This window comes from Lichenostomus cassidix, unplaced genomic scaffold (assembly GCF_008360975.1).
Source record: "Lichenostomus cassidix isolate B80296 unplaced genomic scaffold, HeHo_3.0 HiC_scaffold_46, whole genome shotgun sequence".
NCBI classification, from domain to species: domain Eukaryota; kingdom Metazoa; phylum Chordata; class Aves; order Passeriformes; family Meliphagidae; genus Lichenostomus; species Lichenostomus cassidix.
The window spans coordinates 2516557-2543342 of record NW_028147597.1 but is presented as its reverse complement, the minus strand read 5'-3'; the positions used below and the strand labels follow the sequence as shown (position 1 = coordinate 2543342).

General features: G+C 51.4%; 3 protein-coding genes across 3 annotated transcripts in view; 2 read left to right on the top strand and 1 right to left on the bottom strand.

The window, feature by feature from the left end:
* Positions 1–26786, top strand: part of LOC146421957 (olfactory receptor 14J1-like) — a 145412-nt gene that overhangs the window by 37994 nt on the left and 80632 nt on the right. The window lies entirely within an intron of this gene.
* On the top strand, positions 2451–3409 carry LOC146421962 (olfactory receptor 14A16-like). Its single transcript, XM_085046939.1, has one exon. It carries the CDS (start codon positions 2477–2479, stop codon positions 3407–3409), a length of 933 nt encoding a protein of 310 aa, XP_084903065.1. The 5' UTR covers positions 2451–2476.
* Positions 23511–24483, bottom strand: LOC146421961 (olfactory receptor 14J1-like). Its single transcript, XM_085046982.1, has one exon. It carries the CDS (start codon positions 24441–24443, stop codon positions 23511–23513), a length of 933 nt encoding a protein of 310 aa, XP_084903108.1. The 5' UTR covers positions 24444–24483.

Below are 26786 nucleotides of genomic sequence, written 5' to 3'. Positions count from 1 at the left end.
GTCCAAGAGGGGATAACTCCTAACCTTACACGGACTCATGATTCTACAAGTGTGTTGTTTATCTACAGTGGCTTCATGTGTATTACAATTTACCCATTACCATAAAACCCACCCCAAGACCCCAGATTCAGTCCTTATTTTTTCTGCCACTGCACCCTTGAGCCAGATGGTTTTCTTTTTCTCTTCCAACCATCCTCGATGGGAAAGCAGACCTGGCATGCTTTGTTTTCCTGCTTAAATTCACAGGCACAGTAAAAATTGAATTAACCCTTCTGGTATCAAGCCCAAGGCTCTGTGTGCCAAGGCAGAGGCAGGCAGGACGCAGAGCTGTCAGCAAAGGAAGGGCCAGCGAGGTGGGGCAGCCGGGGGATGACGACAGCCTGCAGGGACAGAGGCGCAGGGCATGGACAGCGTAGGACAGCCTGGGCTGGAGAGGGCAGAGGGATGTGCAGGAGCTGCAAGGCCCTGACAGAGCCAACTTGTGCAGCACTTTGGCCATGGCTGCTGTCCCTGGCCATGAGGCCATGAGGAGGACACAAGTGACCCTTGCAGCCCTGGGGCCTCATTGCCTCCTTGTCCCTGCCCAGCAGCCTGGCAGGGGCTGCCCCATGGTCCTGCCCTTGGCATTGCACATCCCCACATGCCAGTGCCCCGGGAAGAGCCCTGAGCACTGAGGGAGGGCCAGGATCTGCCTTGCCAGGGGCTGGGGCTCAGGCCTTGGCCCTTTGCATTCCTGAAACACATCCAGCTTTGCTCAGCATCAGAGACACCTTTGCCTTCTTTGTCCCCAGCTGTCATCACTGCCTCCAGTGTTCTCTGACTGGAACCTGGGGACTCTTTCTCAGTTGTGTCCCTTAGTGGGACACATTGAAACTTTGAGATACTTGGAAGTTTGAATCTGACTTTGAGTTCTTGAGAAGTTTTTTGAAGACACTCTCTCAGGGACTGAGTCTCATGGAAACAACACCAAATCCCCAAGAGGCTCATTAAAGTCCTTGTGCTGTTGCTGTGCTGCTGAGCTGGGCTGGGCTCCTGGCACAGAGGGAGCTCCTGGCAACCAAGAAAAGCCTCAAAAAGGCAGCTCTCCTGAGGAGCAGTTTCTCTCCCAGCCCAGCAGGGCTGAGGGTGCTGCCTGCAGGTACCTGAGAGGAGTGAAGCAGACAGAGGCTTAAAGCAACTGGAAGGACAATTCTGAGCTTATTCATGGAGAAATCTTCACAGCTTCTGACACAGTAAGTCTCTGGCTGCAGGGATCTCCTAAAGCTGACACATGACAGCACTGATCTGACTGTAAGGATGGCTCTGCTGGTGTTTCTGGTTTGGGGGAGGATGTGCTGCAGAGCGGAGCTGCCCTGGGCACCGTCAGAGGGACAGGGCAGGACAGCTCCTGCTGCCAGGGATGGCTGCAGGCTGGGAAGGTGGGGGTGCAGCCAGGGGTGCCCAGGGCTGTCCTGCAGAGCAGCTCCTGCAGCCCTGAGGGCTCTTTGCCAGGGCAGGGGATCTGCCAGCTGCCAGGGGCAGCTCTCAGCCTGCCTGGGAGCTCCCCATGGAGGATGGAGTGGAGCTGTGGCTGCAAGGAGTGACTCCAGCCAGGGCAGGTCCTGCTGCTGTGGAGTTTCTGCTGCATTGCCAGGGCTGCTCTCAGCTTTCTCCTAAAGGAAAGGGAAAGGGGCTGTCAGGTTTGGATCTGTCACTGAGACTCCTGCACCGTCCCACTGGGGATCAGCAGATCTGCCTCAGATCTACCTCAGAAAGTGCCTCCTCACCCTCCTATACCTACAGACAGCACCAGCAGCACCTTGGCTTGCAGCAGCTCTGTTTGTCTGCCCTGCCTTTCAGGAGCTGCTGCCAGGGAGATGCCCCTGGGCAGTGCCCTGTGCTGGGAGGGCTCTGCTGGGCAGAGCTGAGCCCCAGGGCTGGGCTGGGCTGTGGGTGCACTGGCAGGGACAAGCCTTGGACACAGAGAAACAGCTCCCAATAGGCACAGCTCCAGGCAGCAGAGAGCCAGAGCCACCCTTCGTATCCCTCCCTGTCCAGCTGCTCAGGGAAAGAGACAAGAGTTTAGAGAAAGACATTTTGAAACTGGAGGCTTCAAAAATCCGCTTTATTTTTCAAGCACATTTTAAGTACAATCACCCTGAAATGCAGGGAGGTGTAATGAGCAAAGGGCACCTGTGTGGGGACCTGCAGGTCTGACTGCATTGGGCACAGGGAGCTGTGTTTTCCCTCTGGGCTCCCCCGTGTTCAGGCTGAGAACACTGCTGGAGATGAGGATTTCTGCCACTTCTAAGAAAGGGGCACTAACTCAGCAGTACAAATGCAAGCTCAAAGATAAAAAAATTAAGTGGAAGTTCCCCAAAGAAAAAGTATTAATTTTGAGTGTATTTGTAAAATAATAGCATAGGATTGACTCAAGGAACTTTATCCAACTTGTCAATGTCTTCTTTCGACAGTGCCTGATGCCCAGAGTGAAGAAATGTCTAACAGCAGCTCCATCAGCCACTTCCTCCTCCTGCCATTCGCAGACACACGGCAGCTGCAGCTCCTGCACTTCTGCCTCTTCCTGGGCATCTCCCTGGCTGCCCTCCTGGCCAACAGCCTCATCATCAGCGCCATAGCCTGGAACCACCGCCTGCACACCCCCATGTTCTTCTTCCTGCTCAACCTGGCCCTCACTGACCTGGGCTCCATCTGCACCACTGTCCCCAAAGCCATGCACAACTCCCTCTGGGACACCAGGGACATCTCCTATGCAGGATGTGCTGCACAGGTATTACTGCTTGTCTTCTTTCTTGGAACAGAGTTTTCCCTCCTCACCATCATGAGTTATGACCGCTACGTGTCCATCTGCAAACCCCTGCACTATGGGACCCTCCTGGGCAGCAGAGCTTGTGCCCACATGGCAGCAGCTGCCTGGGCCAGTGGCTTTCTCAATGCTCTGCTGCTAACAGCCAATACATTTTCCCTGCCTCTGTGCCACGGCAATGCTCTGGGCCAGTTCTTCTGTGAAATCCCACAGATCCTCAAGCTCTCCTGCTCACACTCCAAACTCAGGGAACTTGGGATTCTCCTGTGTAGTGCTTTTCTATTTCTGGGATGTTTTTTGTTCATAGTTTTCTCCTATGTGCAGATCTTCAGGGCTGTGCTGAGGATCCCCTCTGAGCAGGGACGGCACAAAGCCTTTTCCACATGCCTCCCTCACCTTGCTGTGGTCTCCCTGTTTATCAGCTCGGGCACTTTTGCCTACCTGAAGCCTCCCTCCATCTCTTCCCCAATGCTGGACCTCATGGTTTCAGTTCTGTACTCAGTGGTGCCTCCAGTACTGAACCCTCTCATCTACAGCCTGAGGAACCAGGAGCTCAAGGCTGCTGTGTGGAGACTGATGGCTGGACGATTTCAGAAACATTAAACTGGTTGCCACTTTCCAAAAATCACTTGTTACAGGAGTCTTCTTTAATAGTTCTTGTTGGTCGGTTGTCGGGGTTTTTTTTTGTTTTAGTTTATTAACATCCACAAATAAAAGTCATTGTGCCATTTCTCATTTTGTTTCTCTCCACCTTCACCGAGACCCAGAGTCTGTGTCAATGAGGTGCTGTGCTCTCTGCTGCTTTAAAAAAATTAGAGCATCTCCCAGCCAAGTTTTCACCAGAGATCCCCTTTTGTTCCCTTCCGTGGAGCTGCAGCAGCAATGTCTGTGTGCAGAGCTGGGGCAGATCAGGGGTGGCACAGCAGCTGTGCCAAGGAGCAGCAGCACTTGGTGTTGCCAGTGCTGCTCCCGTGCCACTGCCCCGCTGCCCTGCTGCCCCTCGTGTTGCTGTAGGGCCTGAGTGCTCTCGGGGTCGCTGCCAGTGCTGGGGGTGGCAGTGCCGGGGCTGCAGCAGGGACAGGCCATGGGCACTGCTGGGGCACAGCTGACGCCTCAGGGCAGGGCCTGGGGGCTCGAGGCTCCTTGCCCAGGCTCTCTCCAGAACACGCCCAGGCCAATGCTGAGCAGAGAAAACCCCCGTGAGCAGCTGCAGGGTGGCCGTGGGCAGGCTGGGGGCAAACAGCATGGCTGGGGCTCTTCAAGGTGCCTGGGGGAGCCGGGAAGGAGCAGCAGAGCAGGGGCTGATCCATCCCCACTGCGCTGGACAGCCCAGGGCAGCGTCCCAGAGCGTCCTCATGGAGCTGCCAACAACATCCCCCCTTGGCAGCCCTGGCCTCTCCCCCAGCTCCCAGAGCTGCTTGATCCTTCCAGGCAGAGACACGGCAGCACTGGCTCAGGGGCTCTGTTTGCATTGCACACAGCAGGCGTGAGCACCCCATGCTGTTGGTGTGGGGAGATGAACCTGAGTGAGCACAAACACCATCAGCCCTGGGGGCCAGCAAGGGCTGGGGATGGGAGGGAAACCACTCAGCTTTGTTGTGACCTCTGAAGTCAGCCAGAAAGTTTATTCACATGAGCTGTGAGTTTCCTGTCCCACTGAAGACATTGTTTCTCAGAGCCAGGGCTGCCTGGCAGCCACCCCCAAACAGCCCTGAGCATTTCTTCTGCTTCACCTTTGGTTTCTTTCCTCTTTCCTGCTCCACATTTCTTCCTCTTGCCCATCCCTGTCCCCTTTCCTGAAAACAGCCCATCCCTGCTTGCCCTTTCCTCTCTGGCCCCACTCCCCATTTCAGTTCCTGACTTGGCACCATGGGAACATCCCTTGGTGAGCAGGATCATCCTACAAGTGCTTCATGAATTGTCTGCAGGGTCCTGCAGTGCCTCGTGCTGTTCCCTTGCCAGAGGCAGCACAGGCCAGGGGGCACATCTGGACTGCTGTGTGTGGCTGTGAGGCTCCCTGTTGTGGGGCAGTGAGGAGGAGCTGGAGAGGCTCTGCAGGACTGACAGGATGGGCTTTGGGGCCTGTGGGGAGAAGCTGAGGGCCATGGGCTGCTGCACCTTCTGAAGAGGAGGCCCAGGGCTCATCCTGCAGCTGCTTCAAGGGTGCTTTCAGAGAATCACAGAATCAAGGAGGTTGGAAAAGACCTTTGAGATCAAGTCCAAACTGTGACCTAACAGCACCTTGTCTGCCCTTAGCCTCCTCTTCTCCAGGATAAACAACCCCAGCTCCAAACTCAGCCACTCCTCACAGCACTTGTGTTCCAGACCCTTCCCCAGCCTTGTTGCCCTTCTCTGGACACACTCCAGCCCCTCAATGTCCTTCCTAAACTGGGGGCCCAGAACTGGACACAGCACTCGAGGTGAGGCCTCACCAGTGCCGAGTACAGGGGAAGAATCACTGCCCTGCTCCTGCTGGCCACACCATTCCTGACCCAGGCCAGCTGCCATTGGCCTCCTTGGCCACCTGGGCACACTGCTGGCTCATGTCCAGCCTGCTGTCCAGCAGTGCCCCCAGGTCCTTTTCTGCCTGGCCACTGTCCAGCCACTCTGTCCCCAGCCTGTAGCACTGCAGGGGTTGTTGTGGCTAAAGTGCAGGACCTGGCACTTGGTCTGTTTAAAGCTGACATTGTTGGATTTGGCCCCTGGATCCAGCCTGTCCAGGTCCCTCTGCAGAGCCCTCCTGCCCTCCAGCAGATTCATACTTGCAGCCAACCTGCTGTCAGCATGGTTCCATGAGGCTCTAGAGTGTCACAATGGTCTCCAGGTTTCCATGGGGCTCCAAAATATCACAAAGGCCCCTTGGTTCCCTGAGGTCTCACAGTGCAGCAATGGTCTCATTGGTTCCATAGGGCCAAAATGGCCAATTGGTCCCATGGGGCACCATGGTTTCAGAATTGTTTCCTTCTTTCCATGACTCCCAGCAGTGTAGTAAAGACCCTTTGGTTTTATGAGGTCCTGCAGTGTCACAGTGATCTCCATGGTTCCACAAGGCCCCACAGAGTAACATTTGCCCCTCTGTTCCATGGAGCCCTCAAATGTCACAATGGCCCCATCTTTACATGAGGTCCCACAGTGTCACCATTGACTCCTTTTGTCCAGAAGGTCACACAGTGTCACAATGCTCTTCTTGATTCCATGAGGCCCCAGAGTATCACAATGGACTTCTCGGTTGCACAGTGTTACAATGGACCCATGGTTACACAAGATCCTGCTGTGTAACAACAGTCTTCTTGATTCCATGTGGCCCCGCGGTGTCACAAGTGTCCCCTTAGTTTCACAACGCCTTGCTGTGTCACAGTGGCCTCTGAGGTACATGAGGCCCCACAGGATCATAATGGCCCATTGGTTCCCTGAGGCACCACAGTGTCACAACTGTTCCCCAAGTTCCACGAGTCCCTGCAGTATAACAATATCCCCTTGGTTATGTAAGGCCTGGCTGTGTCAGAATTAACTCTTTGGTTCCATTTAGCCTCACAGTCTCACAATGCCCCTTGGCTCTATGGTGCCATGCAGTGTCACTATGGTTCTCTTAGCTTCACGAGGCCCTTTTAAGATCCAGTTATTAAGGTTCTTTGGAAATACCTCTGCCTAAATTAGGGTGCAAACAAGACCATATGCCAGTCAATAGCATGGTTTTTATTTGATAGTAAATATGAGTGAGAGAGAGGAAAAGAGAGAAAAGGAAAAGTAGGAAAAGAGGTGGGGGGACAGAAAGAGGGTGAGAGAGACAGAATAAAGAAAATATCACCATCTGTGGATCCCAACAATGTTGCATTGATCCTCTCCAGCTGGTCTTCTTGCTGGTGATGGTCCCCCCAAAAGCACAGATTCCCATGGGTTAATATACACTCAGGCCAGGGGCAATGTCCAGGCATGTCCCCCCAGGGGAGGGGACAGTCTCTAGCAGCAGACTCTGCTTGCATCACCTGCACTCCTGTGGTGCAAGGCCTAGCATTTGGGGGTCTTTGATGGATTGTGACTCCCCCTCAGCTCCTCTCACGTGAAAGTCCCATGGATGTGGTCTGTGGGGTTGGGGGTTCCACAGCTGGGCAGTTTGTGTGGCAGAGGATGGATGGGTGTTCATGGGTGACCAGAGGTTACACCACACACCCCAAACCTTCTCTCCCCTCCTTCTCACCTGGGGGGGAAGTCTGTGCAAACCTGGCTTCTGTAAGCTGTGCTCTCCCACACCCCAAACTCAGCCAGGGATGATTCTCAGCACAGCTGGTGGCTTTGGCCTTTGTGGATGCATTCCTTTCCCTCAGCCTGAGATGAATGAACAATAGGGTTTCCCTTAATCTAATCTCAGCAGTTTGACTCTCAGTCCAAAGTCCTAGTCAGGTATCTCCAGGGAGGCTTCTTTGATTGTAGTTTCTTTATACAGTTTTTGTTATAATGAGCAAAACTTTATATCAATGTTTGAGGCATGAACTATTTTAGCCTCTGACAGACATCCAGTCACAATTAATAATGTAAGATTTAGAAGTATAATACTATTAAGTAATACTAATAAATAATAACAACACAAAATAATCCCACAAACCCCAATACACAGCATCACACCAAAATGACAAACCTCATTTTTCTTTACTGTCACAAGGCCCATGCAAACAAACCCTGTTCACTTTCCCCACTCATGTCCTCCCCACCAGATACACGAGGCAGTTTTCACTGTTTAATATAAGTTACAGTTGATGGTGGAGGGAAGAATGGGGAGACACCACCAATTTCCATGTCAAACCCGGTAGGTCAACTCTAAAGAAGAGAGAATAAAACAGGATGGGGGCAGGAGCTGGTCAGATGTTGTTCTAAAGGGTGCCAAAATCACCTCCAAGCAAACAGCAGGAGAAGATAAACCCCTAAAAACCAGTCTGTCTGTTCAGGGACTCAGCTGTGAGGAACTGGACACACACAGAGGCAGCTGGAACAGTTCTTTCCTCAGGCTGAGCTTTCCAGCCAGGGCACTCAAGTCAATCAAGTGCTTTCCCAGAGGATTCCATGGTTGCCAACCACCCTTCAGGATGTGGCTCACAGGAGCACAGATCCTTTTTCAGGTCAGAAGAGCAGCAAAAATGACAAGAGATGCCCAATTCAGAGCTCTGTTCAAAAACCTGAAAAATAAAAATCAGTAGAACTCTGAAGCCCAGCTGTGGGCCCTGGAATCTCAGATCCAAGGGAAAACTGGAAAGGCTTTTTGCAAGGATTGACATGGTGTTGTCCATGCAACATTTCCATCCCTCCCATGGCCTCTTCCCTCAGAGTCCCCAGCAGCAGCAGCTGGAGCAGCACATGGAAGCTGCAGATGGAACTGCTGCCCACCCAGCCTGAGCTGCACAAGGATCCTGCTGACAGGAACCCCAATATTCCCTCCCAGGGGCTCTGCAAACACTTCCCACCTGTTCTGTCTGCTCCAGGTAGACACTGCAGGCAAAATCCTGTCTCTCCTTTGGGGCAAGGCCAGGAGCCCAAAATCACACTCAAAATGCTGGATTCTGGCCCATTTCTGCATCTGGAGAGATGGGGGTGCAGCATTATCCAGAGAAACTTCCTGTGCTTCATACTCCAGCTTGCAAACCCAGCCCTTGGACAGTGGGTTTATAAGGACCACAAGTCACAAACCAAAGAGAATTAATTTTAAACCATGACACTTCATTCTCTGTGGTAGATTCTTCTATTCTATGCCATGAAACACATCTTCAGTTAGGCTGCAATTAATGTGTCTGAAGTCTGAAGTAACAAAACCAAACAAAACAACCCCAGGTTACCTTACAAAGGCTGAAAGCCATAATAAATATGTTTTTTTCTTAAAAAATAAATGTGTTTTTCTCTTCAAAACATTTTTCAGGTATACATGACATGTACAAGATACAGGGTGTAGTGTGTTGATGCTGGCTGGATGCCAGGCACCCATCAAAGCCTCTCTCTCACTCCTCTCTGCAGCTGCACAGGGGAGAGGAAATAGAACGAGGGGTTCAGGAGTTGAGATAAGGACAGGGAGAGATCCCTCATCAAATATGGTCATGGGAAAAACAGACTCAAATTAGAGACATTAACTGAATTATTGCTGACAAAATCAGAGCAGGAAAAGTAAAATAAAACCTTAAAAGTGCCTTCCCCCCACCTCTCCCTCCTGCCCAGCTCTATCTCCTCCCCCAGCAGAGCAGGGAGACAGGAATGGTCAGTCATGGTCAGTTCATCATCTGAGATTTCTCCCACTGCTCAGGGAGAGGAGTTGTTCCCCTGCTGCACTGTGGGGTTCCTCCCACGGGAGAGTTCTCCAGGAACTTCTCCAATGTGAGTTCATCTCACCAGCAGCAGCTCCCTGTGAACTGCTGCAATGTGAGTCCATGCCACGGGCAACAGTCCCCCAAAGCTGCTGCAGCGTGGGTCACTCTCCTACGGGGTCAGTCCTTCAAGGACAGGCTGCTCCAGCTGGGCAGCAGAGCCCCTCTCTGCAGGGGTCACAGCCTCCTCCCAGGCATCCCCCTGCTCCGGCCTGGGCTCCTCCTCCATGGGCTGCAGGTGGATCTCTGCATCCCCATGGATCTCCAGGAGCTGCAGGTGGATCTCTGCATCCCCATGGATCTCCAGGGGCTGCAGGTGGATCTCTGCATCCCCATGGATCTCCAGGAGCTGCAGGTGGATCTCTGCATCCCCATGGATCTCCAGGAGCTGCAGGGGCACTGCTGCTTCACCATGGTCTTCACCGAGGGCTGCAGAGGAATCCCAGTTCCAGTGCCTGGAGCAGCTCCTCCCCTCCTGCTTCACTGACCTTGGTGTCTGCAGAGCTGTTCTCCTCACATGTTCTCACTCCTCTCTTCTCTGGTCACAATTACAACTGTGCAACAACTTCTTGGTTATTTCTTTCTCCTTAAATCTGTTATCACAGAGGCATTACCGCCATTTGTAATTGGCCCAGCCTTGGCCAGTGGCATGTCCACCTTTGGAGCCACCAGGGACTGGCTCTGCCCTACATGGTGGAAGCTTCCAGCAGCTTCTCACAGAAGCCACCTCTGTGGCCTCCCTGCCACCAAAAACCAGGCCATGGTACCAAGGGGCTGTTGTGACACTGGGGGCTGCATGGATCCAAGGGGCAAAAGTGACATTGCACAGCTTCATGGAACCAAGGAGACCACTGTGACCCTATGGGGCCTCATGGAATCATGGAGACCTTTGTGACACTGCAGGGCTTCATGGAATGAAGGGGCAGTGGTGACACTGTGGGGCCCATGGAACAAAGAGGCTGCTGTGACACTGCAGGGCTTTGGGGAACCAAGGGGTCAGTGTGACACTGTGTGGTCTCATGGAGCCAAGGAGACCATTGTGATGCTGCAGAACCTAATGGAATTGTTGGAAATTATACAACTTTTAATTTTTTTAATGTAGCTTTAGTCAGGGGTTTGTTCACCTTTGCCCAGGGGGAGGGGAATTGAAGTTTCTCTTCAAAAGATTCTGTTCACTGAGGTTGGGTAAGGCCTGATGAGCTTAATGTCTACAGACTAGGAGTAGCCAGAAGATACACAGGAGGAAAACAAACATTAATGAACATCAACCCCTGGCACAGCTGGAGATACCTGGTCTGGGAAAAGATTGGTAAGAGAATCAAAGAATGAGAACCTAATTAACATCAAAGGCGAAAGGATCAATAACCAATAGGAGATCAAATACTAGGAGTTATGTCATTTAAGACCAATGAACCTGAATTTCTTTGGGTTTTGTCTGCATAAATATGGGAAAAGTCTAGTAAAGAACCATGTGAGATTGAATGATTTTCACTGCACAACCCAGGCATGTGTGGATGGAAATATTTCTATTGCACATACTGGCCAGAATAACATCCTGGCCAGAATAAAGTAATGTCTTGGGTTACTCAAATTCCTCTTGGACAATCTCTGAAATATCTTCATCAGCTGAGTGCTGCCAGAGCACAGAGTTCCTGAGGAATTGCCTTTCTCTACTCCACCATCACACAAGAGCTGGCTGCATTCCCAGGTTTTCTGATCCATTGTATGCAATAGCAACAAATGTCTTATGAACTCCTCAGTCCCGACTAAGTCCCTGTTGAACAGCTCTGTGTCCCAGGTGGTACCTGCATGGAGGGAAGCAGAGGAATACAGGATCACAGCAGCGACTGATGAGTCATTCACAGACATCAACATGAAGAGACAGGAGAGACTCGTGGATTTCACAAGCTACTGCATTTCAGCAATCCACATCACACTGCAGAGACTGATGATGATGAGGCCCTGCAGTGTCACAGTGTCCACTTGGCTCCATGAGGCCCCACAGTGTCACTGAGCCCCCTGGGCACCATGAGGCCCCACAGTGTCACTGAGCCCCCTGGGCACCATGAGGCCCCCATTGCTACAATGGACACTTGGTCCAACATGGCCCTGCAGTGTCACAATGGCCCTTGGGCACCAAGAGTCTGCAGTGCCACATGATCCCATTTGTCCCATGAGGCCCTGCAGTGTCACAAGGTTCTGTTGGTTCTGTGATGTCCTGCAGTGTCACAATTGCCCCTTGGCTCCATGTGACCCCACAGTGTCACAATGCCCTCTGGGCACCATGAGGCCCCACAGTGTCACAGGGTCACCTTGGTCTCATGTGTCATTCACACAATGGGAACAGCACTGATGAGTTCTGATCATCTCATTCCCCTTCCTCCAGGGAAGGTCAAGGCCCTTCTTGTCTGCTCTCTCCTGCTAGGACAGCTGGGAGGAAGAACATTTCTGTCTCTCTTAGCTGCAAAAAAACCTGCATAGGAGGTTCACAGGGTGGAAACAAGCAGGTGTATGAACTTCTGAGTATATTTAAATTTCCTAAATGTGCTCTGTGCTCTGTAAAGGTAACGATGCCATCTGCTAGAGGACAATGGCACTTGTGCCTGCAGAACCCCTTGTGACTGACAGGAGAGATGCTCCCCAGCCAGGGCTGCTCTCCTGGTGTGGGTGACAGACAGTGACAAGAAGGGCAGAGGAGAGAGAGATGTCAGGGAGAGACATTAGCAATGATCCTGTGCAAGGCAGGTGAGATTAAAATCACTGTGACACTGGGGATTTGTGACAAACGAGGTCCATTCTCCTGTTAGGACTAAAAAGGTTTAATAAAAGACAATAGGGGACAGATAAAAGCAAAAGGTCAGCGCTGGGTGCTTTGGCATTCAGCCAGAAAAGCACCCCTGGAATGGACAGAGACACCCTTTCCATACCCTTCAGCCTAATGCATATTCATAAACAGTTACACATATTCCTATTTCTCTCCAAACTCTTTTGCACGTTCTGGGAACTGATCCGCCTCCTGGCAGCATGCGCAGTCGTCTGTCACTGATCTGTTCTCACTCCCAGATTGTGGTTCCTGCAGCGCCAGGAGCTGATAGTTGCAGTGTCAGAGGCAGGGTCCGGCCGGGGGATGGGATCCAGTTCAAGCAGACACTTCAAGCATTCGAATCCAACCAGAACAGCTATTTTACTGCTATTAAACTCAGCTGGGACTAGAAAGAAAGACCTTAGTCATCATTGCACAGCAACTTTTCCCAGCCAGGCTACCTCTGTAAGAAAAGAATTCAAACAATCCACAGAGTATCCATTGGGATCTTTGCGAAAAGCCAACATGATGACATGGATTGATCACAGGGACATTGGGGACACTGGGGACATTGGGGATGTTGGGGACATTAATGGGACATTGGGGACACATTGGGGGATTTGGGGACATTAGGGACGTTGGGGGAAATTTGGGATAACATTGGGGGAATTTTGGGAGTTAAATGGGAAAATTTGGGGGAAATTTTGGGGAAAAATTTGGGAGAAGTGGCAGAAATTTTGGGGAAGTTTGAGGGGAAAATTTTGGAGGAAATTGGGGAAATTTTGGGGAGGTTTTGGGGCAAATTGGGGGAAACTGGGGAAATTTTGTGTGAGTTTGGGGAAATTTTTGGAAGTTTTGGGGAAATTTTGGGGAAAATTGGGGAATGTTTCGGGATGTTTTTAAAGAAAATGGGAGAAATTTTGGGGGAAATTTTGGGGGAAATTTTGGGAAAATTTGAGGAAGTTTGGGGGAAAATTTTGGGGAAAATTGGGGGAAATATTGGGGAAGTTTGGGGAGAAATTTGGGGGAAATAAGGGGAGAATGGGGAAATTTTTGGGGAAAATGGGGGAAGGTTTGGGGGAAATGTTGGGAAAATTTGAGGGAAATTGGGGGAAAATTTTGGGGAAATTTTGGGGGAAAATTTGAGGGAAATTTTTGGGAAAGTTGGGAGAAAACTTGGGGAAATTGGGGGAAATGAGGGAAATTTGGGGGAAATTTTGGGGAGATTTCAGGGAAGTTTGGGGGAAATTTTGGGAAAATTGGGGAGATTTTGGGGAATTGGGGGAAAATATTGGGGAAGTTTGGGAGAAAATTTTGGGGAAAAAATTGGGAAAAATTGGGGAAATTGAGGGGGAAGTTCAGAGAAAAAATTTGGGAAAATTTGAGAGAAATTGGGGAATTTTGGGGAAGTTTGGGGGGAAATTTTGGGTGAAAATTTTGGGAAAATTTGAGGGAAATTGAGGAAATTTTTGAGAAATTTTGGAGAAAACTTGGGAGAAATTGGGGACATTTTAGGGAAATTTGGAGAACTATGGGGGAAATTTGAGGGGAAATATGGGGAGAAATTTTGGGGGAAAATTGGGGTGAAATCTGAGGGAAATTGGGGAAATTTTGGGGAACTTTGGGGGAAAATTTCAGAGAGAAATGGGGAAAACTGAAGGAAATTTCTGGGAAAATTCGGGGGAAATTTTGGAGAAATTTCGGGAAAGCTTTGGGGAAATTTGGATGAAAATTTGGGGAAAAAATGGGGTAAGTTTGGGGATTTTTTAAAGAAAATTGTGGGAATTTTTGGGAAAATTTGGGGGGAATTTTTGGGAAAATTTGGGAAATTTCAAGGAAGCTTGGGGAAAATTTTAGGGAAGTTTGGGGGAAAATTTGGGGAATTTGGAGGGAAATTTTGGGGAAGTTTGGGAGAAAACTTTGGAAAAAATTGGGAAAGTTTGGGGGAATTTTGAAGGAAAATTCTGAGAAAATTTGGGGGAATTGTTTGGGAAAATTTGGGGGAAATGGGAAAAATGCAAATAGAATGGGGAAAAAGGAGGAAAATTTGGGGAATTTTTGGGGGGAAATGGGAAAAATTGGGGGAAAATGGAGGAAAATGGGGAAAATTGGGGAAATTGGACTAAAAGGAAAATTTGGGGGAAAACTGGGGAAAAAGTGAGAAAAATGGGAAATAAATGGGGAAAATGGGGAAAAATCGGGGAAATTTTGGGGAAAAAGGAAACTAAATTGGGGGTAAAATTGGGGAAAATAGAAGAAAATGGGAAAAATTTGGGGAAATTGGGGGCAAAAGAATAGATTAGGGAAAAATTGGGAAAATCTGGGGGAAATTGGGGAAAATGGGGATAAATTGGGGAAATTTGGGGGGAAATTGGGTAGTTTTGGGGGGAAGGGACATTTGGGGACATTGGGGGTATTGGGGACACTTTGGTGTCACTTTGATGGAACTTTGGAGCCATTTGGTGACAATTTGGTGCCATTTGGTGACTTCTAGTGGCATTTGGTGACAATTTGGTGCCATTTGATGTCATTTAGTGTCCCTTTAGTGCCACTTGGTGCCGTTTTGGTGCCATTTGATGTCACTTGGTGCCACTTTTTGCCACTTTGGTGCCACTTGAGGTCCCTTTAGTGCCACTTTGGTGCCATTTTTGACCTTTTTGTTGCCATTTAGTGCCACTTTGGTGCCATTTGATGTCATTTAGTATCACTTGAGTGACTTTTAGTGACATTTAGTGCCACTCTGGTGCCATTTAATGCCTTTTTTGGTCACTTTGGTGCCATTTAGTGTCACTTTGGCGCCATCTGGTGTCACTTTAATGCCATTTAGTGCCATTTAATGCCATTTAGTGCCATTTCAGTACCATTCAGTGTCACTTTGGTGCCATTTGGTGCCATTTAGTGCCATTTTTGCCACTTTGCTGCCCTTTAGTGCAATTTAGTGCCACTTTGGTGCCATTTAGTGTCACTTTAATGCCACTTAGTGCCATTTGGTGTCACTTGATGACTCCTGGTGTCACTCTGGTGCCATTCAGTGTCACTTTAGTGCCATTCAGTGTCACTTTGGTCCCATTTGATGTCACTTTGATGTCATTTGGTGTCATTTTAGTGCCATTTAGTGCCACTTTGGTGCCATTTAATAACTCCTGGTGTCACTTTAGTGCCATTTAGTGTAACTTCAGTGCCATTTAGTGCCACTTTAATACCATTTAGTGCCATTTGAGGCCATTTAGTGTCACTCTGGTGCCATTTAGTGCTAATTTGGTGCCATTTGATGTCACTTTGGTGCCACTTTTTGCCATTTTTTCCACTTCAGTGCCATTTTTGCCACTTTGGTCCCATTTAGTGCAATTTAGTGTCACTTTGGTGCCATTTAATGTCCCTTTGGTCCCACTTGGGGCCATTTTTTGCTACTTTTATGCCTTTTTTTTCCCTTTAATGCCATTTTAAAAAAATTAATGCATTTTTTATCAGTTTAATGCCATTTGGTGCCACTTTGGTGCCATTTGATGCTATTTTGATGCCATTTAGTGCCATTTCTTGCCACATTGGCGCTGGTTTTTGCCACTTCAATGCCACTTTTTCCCATTTTGGTGCCATTTAGTGTCACTTGAGTCCCATTTGGTGCCATTTTTTGTCACTTTAATGCAGTTTTTTGTCATTTCAATGCCATTTTTCCCCATTTTTGTCCCGTTTTGATGTCACCTGCTGTCTCCTCACTGACCTGCAGCAATCCGTTCTGCAGTCATTGTCACCTGTGCTGGTCGGTGATGTCACTGTGTGCCCAGGGGCTGCTTGGTGTCATTTAGTGCCATTTGGTGTCACTCAGGTGCCATTTGGTGTCACTTTGGTCCCATTTAGTGCCACTTTGACACCATTTAGTGTCATTTGATGTCACTTTGGTGCCATTTAGTGTCACTTTGGCTCCATCTGGTGCCATCTAGTGTCACTTTAATGCCATTTGGTGCCATTTGGTGCCATTTAGTGCCACTTAATGTCACTTTGTGCCACTTTAGTGCCACTTAGTGCCATTTAATGTCACTTTAGTGTAATTTTTTGCCATTTGTTGCCATTTAGTGCCACTTTGGTGCCATTTAGTGTCACTGTGGTGTCATTTGGTGGCATTTGCTGCCATTTGGTGTCACTTTGATGCCATTTGATGGCATTTTGATGTCATTTGGTGCCATTTTTTGTCACTTTAACACCATTTTCCCCCACTTTGGTGCCATTTTGATGCCACCTGATGCTACCCTGATGCCACCCTGATGTCACCCTGTCCCCTCTCAGTGACCTACAGCAATCCGTTCTGCTGCGATTGTCACCTGCGCTGATCGCTGATGATGTCACTCTGATGACGTCACTCTGATGACATCACTGATGTCACTCTGATGACGTCACTCTGATGACGTCACTCTGTCCCCCCAGTGCCCTGCCTGTCAATCTGTTCGCTGCGATTGTCACCTGCTGTTGGGGAAGATGGAATAGGAAAGCCTTATAAATATGATTACCTGGCACAAGATGCTGAGAATATGGAGATTGAGATGAAGACAAGCTCTGAGTTACTGAACAGCTAGAAAACAATGGTATGGCTGACTGGAGGTAATCCCCTTCTTGGTGAAACAATCCCCTCTGCCTGCAGACAGCTCCAAGGGTCAGAGCAGACCCTACCTGTTTGCCAGAGGGTCCAAAAAGCAGTTTTTAGGGTTTAAAATATAACCCCATATGGTAATGTGATGATTCCTATAGGTTGTATGTAAATGTTGTAGGATTTGTAGCTTGTTCTAGATTGGTTAATGAGAATTAGAATATTCAGCACAGAAGATGATTTATTGTATTGTAAACAGCAGCTCGCTCTCTTGGCATCTCTCTCTCTCTCTCTCTCTTGCTTCTCTGACTTGGTCTCTGAAGTGTCTCTGGGCTCGATTGGGGTGAATCAGTATCAACAATTTCCAGTTGATATTGATCCAGAGCACCTCCTAATGCAGTCTGAATAGATATGAAAATCAAGACCCTTTATGGCTGACAATCAATCAGACTCTGTCCCTAACCCCCACCCCACCATTTCCCTCATCCAAGCCCTGGGACTCAGAGCAGCCTTGTGCAAATCTCAGCTTCCTCCACTCCAGGCTGCACCTGCAGCTTTCAGCTCCTTGGCACAAACTCCCAGCTGCTTTCCTTGGAGAAGGAGCTGCCTGAGACACAGAGGGATGTTCATTACTTGTCAGCAAACTGAACCAAAGGAAGGCACAGCTCCATAAAAAAAAAAAAAAAACAACAAAAACCAAAAAACACCAAAAACCAAAAAACAATCAAAAAATCCACAAACAAACAAACAAAACCCCAAATAAACCAAAACAAACAAACAAACAAACAAAGTCTGCCATATATTAAATCCACTTTCCACAGCATGCAGTCTCTGACCAATGGAAAACACGTTCTGTGCCCAGCACACATCCCAAGATGCCCCCAAACCCTCCCTGCCCCAATTCTGTCCAGATTTGCTCTTTGCACACACGAGTCACACACTGAAGTCATGAGCTCCCTGCATGGCCAGAGGGAGGAAAAGAGAGAAAGTGGATGAAGAGCTCTCTTGTGCAGAGCTACAGCTGCACTGATCCCAATATTCTGGGGTCACAGGAACTTGATCCAACACCCTCTGCAGCATCTGTTCCCTGGAGGTCCTGGTTCTGGGCTTGGGGTTCTGTGCTTGTTCTCAACAGGGGGTCCTGGCTGTGAGCTCTGAATCCCAACAATGGCTCAGGGTCCTTGCTTTGGGCACGAGGTCCTCCAGCACCCACCAGTGCCTGGGGGATGTGGATCCTCTTACCTGGCTCACCTGGAGCTGCTCGTGGCCATCCCACAGTGGGCACAGGGCACCCCAGGATGCCCAGATGGGGTCACTGTGTCCCCTGGGGGGGACATGCCCCAGGGACAGAGCCAGGGAAGCAGCAGGAAACCAGAGCCCAGGGCAGGATGTGACTCACGTGGGCACTGGGACATGAGGATGATATGAGCACATGGCAGGGGGCTTGGGGTGCCTCAGGTGTCCTTGCACAGCAGGAGATGGGAGAATCCCCCAAGCCTTGCACCATGCCCAGTCCCACAGGGATTTCCGTTCGGGCTGCACAGCTGTGGGGCTGAGCCTGGCAGTGCTGGACATGCTGCCCATTGCCAAGGAGGACAGACACAGGCCTGGACAGATCTGCAGCCACAGTAGGTGAGCTTGGGGCTGGGGGTACAGTGTGGCACCCATGGGACAGCCTGGCATCGCTGGGAACAGTGTGACACCCATGAGGACAGTGTGACATCCTTGGGGACTGCCTGGCAGCCATCAGGAGAGTCTGGAAGCCACTGGAAAGCCTGTGTCAGGCTCTGGGGGTCGGTTTGTGGAACATCCTGGGGTGAGGCTGCAGCTCTGGGGGGAAAAGGGACCTGGGGGGACAGGGGAATCTACTCTGCATGAGCAGCAAGGGGAACTTCTCTTGGGGGGACTGTGAGAGGGGGCTAGGGTGGAGTGACCTCCCAAATTACCCCACACAGCCCCCTGTGATGTCACAATCATTCCAAGTCTCTTTGCAGAGCCCTCCTACCTTCCAACAGATCAACACATGCTCCCAGCTTGGTGTCATCTGCAAATTTACTGATAGGAGATTCAAAACCCTCATCAATGTCATCAATAAAAATATTAAACAAAACCAGCCCCAACACAGACCCCTGAGGGACACCACTGGTGACTGGCCACCAAGTGGATGTGGCACCATTCCCCACCACTCTCTGGGCTCAGCCATCCAGCCAGTTCTTAACCCAGTGAAGAATGCACCTGTCTGAGCTGTGAGCTGCCAGCTTTTCCAGGAGTTTACTGTGGGACACAGTGTCAAAGGCCTTGCTGAAGTCCAAAGAGACAACATCCACAGCCTTTCCCGCATCCACCAGGCAGGTCACCTGGTCATAAAAGGAGATCAGGTTGGTAAAACATGACCTACCCCTCCTAAACCCATGCTGGTTGAGTTTAATCCCCCGGCCATGCTGTAAGTGCTGTGTGATGGCACTCAAAATAAACTGTTCCATGACCTTACTGGGTACTGAGGTTTGACTGATTGGCCTATAATTTCCAGGCTCCTCCCTCCTACCTTTCTTGTGAATGGATGTCACGTTGGCCAGCTACCAGTCATCTGGAACATCACTGGTGAGCCAGGATTGTTCATAAGTAATGGAGAGCAGCATTGCAAGCTCATCTGCCAGCTCCCTCATCACCCTGGGAAGGATCCCATCTGGTCCCATAGATTTGTGAATATCCAAGTGGCTCAGCAGTTTTCTGACTGCTTCCTCCTGGATAACAGGGGCACCATCCTGCTCCCTGACACCATCTACCAGAGCAGGACAGTTGTCCTGAGGACAGACTGTCCTGATAAAGATCAAGGCAAAGAAGGAGTTAAACACCTCTGCCTTCTCCCCATCTGTGGTCCCTAAATTCCCTTCTGCATCCAGTAGAGAACCGAGATGGTTCTTACCCTTCCTTTTGCCATTAATATATTTGTAAAAACATGTTTTATTATCCTTCACAAAAGTTGCCAGATTAAGTTTTAACTGAGCTTTGGCCTCTCTAATGTTTTTCCTACATGTCCGAACAACCCCCTTAAATATCTCCTGATGTACCTGACACACCTTCAAAAGATGATACATCCTCTTTTTATTCCTTAGTTCATTCATAAGCTCCTTGACCATCCAGGTTGGACATTTACCTTGTCAATTCATCTTTCAGCACATGAGAACAGTCTGTTCCTGAGCCCTCAAGAACTCTATTTTGAAGCATGCCCACCCTTCCTGAACTCCTTTGTATTAAGGGCTGCTCACCCATCCCTGTTTGCCCTTTCCTCTCTGGCCCCACTCCCCATTGCAGTTCCTGACTTGGCACCATGGGAACATCCCTTGGTGAGCAGGATCATCCTACAAGTGCTTCATGAATTGTCTGCAGGGTCCTGCAGTGCCTCGTGCTGTTCTCTTGCCAGAGGCAGCACAGGCCAGGGGGGCACATCTGGACTGCTGTGTGTGGCTGTGAGGCTCCCTGTTGTGGGGCAGTGAGGAGGAGCTGGAGAGGCTCTGCAGAACTGACAGGATGGGCTGTGGGGCCTGTGGGGAGAAGCTGAGGGCCATGGGCTGCTGGAGCTTCTGAAGAGGAGGCCCAGGGCTCATCCTGCAACTGCTTCAAGGGTCCTTCCAGAGAATCACGGAATCAATAAGGTTGGAAAAGACCTTTGAGATCATCAAGTCCAACCTGTTACCTAACACCACCTTGTCTGCCCTGAGCCTCCTCTTCTCCAGGATAAACAACCCCAGCTCCAAACTCAGCCACTCCTCACAGCACTTGTGTTCCAGACCCTTCCCCAGCCTTGTTGCCCTTCTCTGGACACACTCCAGCCCCTCAATGTCCTTCCTAAACTGGGGGCTCAGAGCTGGACACAGCACTCGAGGTGAGGCCTCACCAGTGCCGAGTACAGGGGAAGAATCACTGCCCTGCTCCTGCTGGCCACACCATTCCTGATCCAGGCCAGCTGCCACTGACCTCCTTGGCCACCTGGGCACACTGCTGGCTCACCCTACTGTCCATCAGCATCCCAGGTCTCTTCCTCCCTGGCCACTGTCCAGCTACTCTGTCCCCAGCCTTTATTCCTTTATTCCCCGAATCCCCATAGTGTAACAATCGTCCCTTGGTTATACAAGGTCCTACACTCACACTGATCTCCATGGTTCCATGAGGCCCTGCAGAGTAACAAAGGCTCCTTGGTGCCATGGAGCCTCACAGTGTCACAGTGGCCCCTCTGTTCCATGAGGCCCCAGAGTGCCACAATGGAGTCCTTGGTTGCGCAGTGTCACAGTGGATCCCTGGTTATACAAGATCCTGCAGTGTTACCATGGCCTCTTTGTTCCATGACTCTCTGCTGTGTTACAAGAGTCCCCTTAGTTCCATGAGGCCCAGCAGTGTCACAAAGGCTCTTTGGTTCAGCAAGACCCCACAGTGTCACCGTGGCCTCCGTGGTTCCACAAGGCCTCACAGTGTCACAATGGCCTCTTGCTTCCCTGGGGCCCTGCAGTGTCACAATCATCGCAGAATCAACCAGGTTAGAGAAGAACATTCAGATCATCAAGTCCAATCTGTGACCCAACAGCCCTTTGTCACCCAGACCATGACACCAAGTGCCACATCCAGTCTTAAACTCCTCCAGGGACAGTGACTCCACCACCTCCCTGGGCAGCCCGTTCCAATGCCCAATCGCTCTTTCTATGAAGAATCTTTTCCTAATGTCCAGCTTAAACATCCCCTAGTTCAGCTTAAGGCTGTATTCTCGTGTCCTTCACTGATGCCCAGGAGACAAACCCCCACCCAGCTGGGTGGGATTGTAAATCTGCTGGAGGGCAGGAGGGCTCTGCAGAGGGACCTGGACAGGCTGGATCCAGGGACCAAATCCAACAATGCGAGATTTAACCAGACCAAGTGCCAGGTCCTGCACTTTGGCTACAACAACCCCTGCAGTGCTACAGGCTGAGGACAGAGTGGCTGGACAGTGGCCAGGCAGAAAGGGAGCTGGGGGCACTGATGGACAGCAGGCTGGACATGAGCCAGCAGTGTGCCCAGGTTGCTAAGGAGGCCAATGGCAGCTGGCCTGGATCAGGAATGGTGTGGCCAGCAGGAGCAGGGCAGTGATTCTTCCCCTGTACTCGGCACTGGTGAGGCCTCACCTCGAGTGCTGTGTCCAGTTCTGGGCCCCCAGTTTAGGAAGGACATTGAGGGGCTGGAGTGTGTCCAGAGAAGGGCAACAAGGCTGGGGAAGGGTCTGGAACACAAGTGCTGTGAGGAGTGGCTGAGTTTGGAGCTGGGGTTGTTTATCCTGGAGAAGAGGAGGCTCAGGGCAGACAAGGTGGTGTTAGGTCACAGGTTGGACTTGATGATCTCAAAGGTCTTTTCCAACCTCACTGATTCTGTGATTCTCTGAAAGCACTCTTGAAGCAGCTGCAGGATGAGCCCTGGGCCTCCTCTTCAGAAGGTGCAGCAGCCCATGGCCCTCAGCTTCTCCCCACAGGCCCCAAAGCCCATCCTGTCAGTCCTGCAGAGCCTCTCCAGCTCCTCCTCACTGCCCCACAACAGGGAGCCTCACAGCCACACACAGCAGTCCAGATGTGCCCCCTGGCCTGTGCTGCCTCTGGCAAGGGAACAGCACAAGGCACTGCAGGACCCTGCAGACAATTCATGAAGCACTTGTAGGATGATCCTGCTCACCAAGGGATGTTCCCATGGTGCCAAGTCAGGAACTGAAATGGAGAGTGGGGCCAGAGAGGAAAGGGCAAACAGGGATGGGCTGTTTGCAGGGGAGGGGACAGGGATGGGCAAGAGGAAGAACTGTGGAATGGGAAAGAGGGAAGAAAGTAAAGGTGAAGCAAAGGAAATGCTCAGGGCTGTTTGGGGGTGGCTGCCAGGCAGCCCTGGCTCTGAGCAACAACGTCTGCAGTGGGACAGGAAACTCACAGCTCATGGGAACAAACTTTCTGGCTGACTTCAGAGGTCACAACAAAGCTGAGTGGTTTCCCTCCCATCCCCAGCCCTTGCTGGCCCCCAGGGCTGATGGTGTTTGTGCTCACTCAGGTTCATCTCCCCACACCAACAGCATGGGGTGCTCACGCCTGCTGTGTGCAATGCAAACAGGGCTCCTGAGCCAGTGCTGCCGTGTCTCTGCCTGGAAGGACCAAGCAGCTCTGGGAGCTGGGGGAGAGGCCAGGGCTGCCAAGGGGGGATGTTGTTGGCAGCTCCATGAGGACGCTCTGGGACGCTGCCCTGGGCTGTCCAGCGCAGTAGGGATGGATCAGCCCCTGCTCTGCTGCTCCTTCCCGGCTCCCCCAGGGACCTTGCAGAGCCCCAGCCATGCTGTTTGCCCCCAGCCTGCCCACGGCCACCCTGCAGCTGCTCACGGGGGTTTTCTCTGCTCAGCATTGGCCTGGGCGTGTTCTGGAGAGAGCCTGGGCAAGGAGCCTCGAGCCCCCAGGCCCTGCCCTGAGGCGTCAGCTGTGCCCCAGCAGTGCCCATGGCCTGTCCCTGCTGCAGCCCCGGCACTGCCACCCCCAGCACTGGCAGCGACCCCGAGAGCACTCAGGCCCTACAGCAACACGAGGGCCAGCAGGGCAGCGGGGCAGTGGCACGGGAGCAGCACTGGCAACACCAAGTGCTGCTGCTCCTTGGCAGAGCTGCTGTGCCACCCCTGATCTGCCCCAGCTCTGCACACAGACATTGCTGCTGCAGCTCCAGGGAAGGGAACAAAAGGGGATCTCTGGTGAAAACTTGGCTGGGAGATGCTTTAGTTTGCTAAAGCCACTGAGAGCACAGCTCCTCATTGACACAGTCTGTGGGTCACAGCAAAGATGGAGAGAAACAAAATGAGAAATGGCACAATGACCTTTATTTGTAGATATTAAAAAAATAATACAAAGGGAAAAAAACCCCACACCGAACCAACAAGGATTATCAAAGATGACTCATATAACAACTGACTTTCAGAAACTGGCAACCAGTTTAATGTTTCTGAAATTGCCCAGTCATCAGTCTCCACACTGCAGCCTTGAGCTCCTGGTTCCTCAGGCTGTAGATGAGAGGGTTCAGTACTGGAGGCACCACTGAGTACAGAACTGGCACTGCCAGATCCAGGGATGGGGAGGAGATGGAGGGAGGCTTCAGGTAGGCAAAAGCACCAGTGCTGAGGAACAGGGAGACCACAGCCAGGTGAGGGAGGCACGTGGAAAAGGCTTTGTGCCGTCCCTGCTCAGAGGGGATCCTCAGCACAGCCCTGAAGATCTGCACATAGGAGAAAACTATGAACACAAAACAACCAAATACCAAACAGGCACTAACCACAATGATTCCAATTTCCCTGAGGTATGAGTGTGAGCAGGAGAGCTTGAGGATGTGTGGGATTTCACAGAAGAACTGGCCCAGGGCATTGCCATGGCACAGGGGCAGGGAAAATGTATTGGCTGTGTGCAGCAGAGCATTGAGAAAGCCACTGGCCCAGGCAGCTGCTGCCATGTGGGCACAAGCTCTGCTGCCCAGAAGGGTCCCATAGTGCAGGGGTTTGCAGATGGCCACATAGCGGTCATAGCACAAGACGGTGAGGAGGGCAAACTCTGCTGCAATGAAAAAGGCAAAGAAAAAGACCTGTGCAGCACATCCTGAGTAGGAGATGTCCCTGGTGTCCCAGAGGGAATTGTGCATGGCTTTGGGGACAGTGGTGCAGATGGAGCCCAGGTCAGTGAGGGCCAGGTTGAGCAGGAAGAAGAACATGGGGGTGTGCAGGCGGTGGTTCCAGGCTACGGCGCTGATGATGAGGCTGTTGGCCAGGAGGGCAGCCAGGGAGATGCCCAGGAAGAGGCAGAAGTGCAGGAGCTGCAGCTGCCGTGTGTCTGCGAATGGCAGGAGGAGGAAGTGGCTGATGGAGCTGCTGTTGGACATTTTGATCCTCTGGACATGGGGACCTGTTCATGGAGAAAAGGACAGTGACAAGTCAGGGGAGACTTTCCTGAGCAACGTCCCTGCCCTGCCCCTCCCACTCTGTGTCACCCAATTTCCCTTTTTGTCAGAGCTCTTCCTCCAGCCCCATGCCTGGAGCTCTTCTGGGATCTGGCCCTGTTGCTGTGACAAGGAGTGGCTCTGCCCATGGACACCGAGGAGTCAGCTCTGCTCTGCAGCAGTGGGTCATGGGAATGGGGGACAGGGACTCCATTTTGTCAGACCCAACTCTCCCCGCTGGGAGCTGTTGCTGTGGCCCCAGGCTCCTTCCCTGCCAGTGCTGCCAGAGCCCAGCCCAGCCCCTGGGCCAGCTCTGCCCTGCAGCCCCTCGAGGATGCAGGGATTAAAGAGCAGCTGGAAGCTGGGCATGAGCTGGAGCAGCTGAGCAGCCCTGGCACACAGCACCCTGTGCACAGCTGCAGAACCTGCCCTGGCAGGAGTCACTCCTTGCAGCCACAGCTCCTCTCCTTTCACCCTCCATGGCGAGCTCCCAGGCAGGCTGAGAGGTGCCCCTGGCAGCTGGCAGATCCTCTGCCCTGGCAAAGAGCCCTCAGGGCTGCAGGAGCTGCTCTGCAGGACAGCCCTGGGCACCCCTGGCTGCACCCCCACCTTCCCAGCCTGCAGCCATCCCTGACAGCAGAAGCTGTCCTGCCCTGTCCCTCTGACGGTGCCCAGGGCAGCCCCGCTCTGCAGCACATCCTCCCCCAAACCAGAAACACCAGCAGAGCCATCCTTACAGTCATATCAGTGCTGTCATGTGTTAGCTTTAGAAGATCCCTGCAGCCAGAGACTTACTGTGTCAGAAGTTGTGAACATTTCTCCATGAATAAGCTCAGAATTGTCCTTCCATTTGCTTTATGCCTCTGTCTGCTTCACTCCTCTCAGGTACCTGCAGGCAGCACCCTCAGCCCTGCTGGGCTGGGAGAGAAACTGCTCCTCAGGAGAAATGTCTTTTTAAGCTCTTCTTGGTTGCCAGGAGTTCCCTCTGTGCCAGGAGCCCAGCCCAGCTCAGCAGCATAGCAACAGCACAAGGACTGTAATGAGACTCTTGGGGATTTGGTGTTGTTTACATCAGACTCAGTCCCTAAGAGTGTCTTCAAAAAACTTCTCAGGAATTAAAAGTTTCTTGAAGCTTTAATGGTTTTCACTGAGGGACACAACTCAGAAAGTGTCCCCAGGTTCCAGTTAGAGCAGAACACTGGAGGTAGTGATGACAGCTGGGGACAAAGAAGGCAAAGGTGTCTCTGATGCTGAGCAAAGCTGGATGTGTTTCAGGAATGCAAAGGGCCAAGGCCTGAGCCCCAGCCCCTGCCAAGGCAGATCCTGTCCCTCCCTCAGTGCTCAGGGCTCTTCCCGGGGCACTGGCATGTGGGGATGTGCAATGCCAAGGGCAGGACCATGGGGCAGCCCCTGCCAGGCTGCTGGGCAGGGACAAGGAGGCAATGAGGCCCCAGGGCTGCAAGGGTCACTTGTATCCTCCTCATGGCCTCAGGGCCAGGGACAGCAGCCATGGCCAAAGTGCTGCACAGGTTGGCTCTGTCAGGGCCTTGCAGCTCCTGCACATCCCTCTGCCCTCTCCAGCCCAGGCTGTCCTACGCTGTCCATGCCCTGCGCCTCTGTCCCTGCAGGCTGTCGTCATCCCCCGGCTGCCCCACCTCGCTGGCCCTTCCTTTGCTGACAGCTCTGCGTCCTGCCTGCCTCTGCCTTGGCACACAAAGCCTTGGGCTCACCCAGACTCCTTCTGGGGGATGTGTTGCACCACAGTCCTGGGACGGAAATTCTGTTTTCCTCCTGTTCACTCTGGACCAACCCAGCTCTCCTTGCTGGCATTACTTCTTTCCCATGCTCACTTCAATGATGAAAAAAATTCCCATATATCTGAACACTTCAAGCCCTCTGTTCTCTCTTCTGTTTCCAAAGCACTGAGCCCAGGGCCTTCATTCCCTATAAAGTGATCTTTTATTTGAGGCCTCCAAACCCCCTCCTGAGACATCTCTTGGACCTCCCCATGGTTTAGCCATGAAAATGTTATGCTCTCAGTCCAGGAATTGCAGAGACACACTTTTTGCCAGGGGTTTTATTGACAGAACAAGACACACTATATTTTTACTGAACATGGGTAGATTTAGATTGGATGTAAAGATGAAATATTTTACAATGAGGGTGGCAAGACTAGCACAGGTTTTCCAGTGAATGGAAACCCCATCCCTGGAAGTGTCCAAAGTCAGGAGCTCTGTGCAACCTGAACGAGTGAATCTCTGGCTATTGGAAGGGGAGCTGGACCAG

Bases quoted from the DNA above. Each gene is read 5' to 3' on its own strand.
- LOC146421962 (XM_085046939.1), top strand. From the start codon at position 2,477: ATGTCTAACAGCAGCTCCATCAGCCACTTCCTCCTCCTGCCATTCGCA.
- LOC146421961 (XM_085046982.1), bottom strand. From the start codon at position 24,443: ATGTCCAACAGCAGCTCCATCAGCCACTTCCTCCTCCTGCCATTCGCA.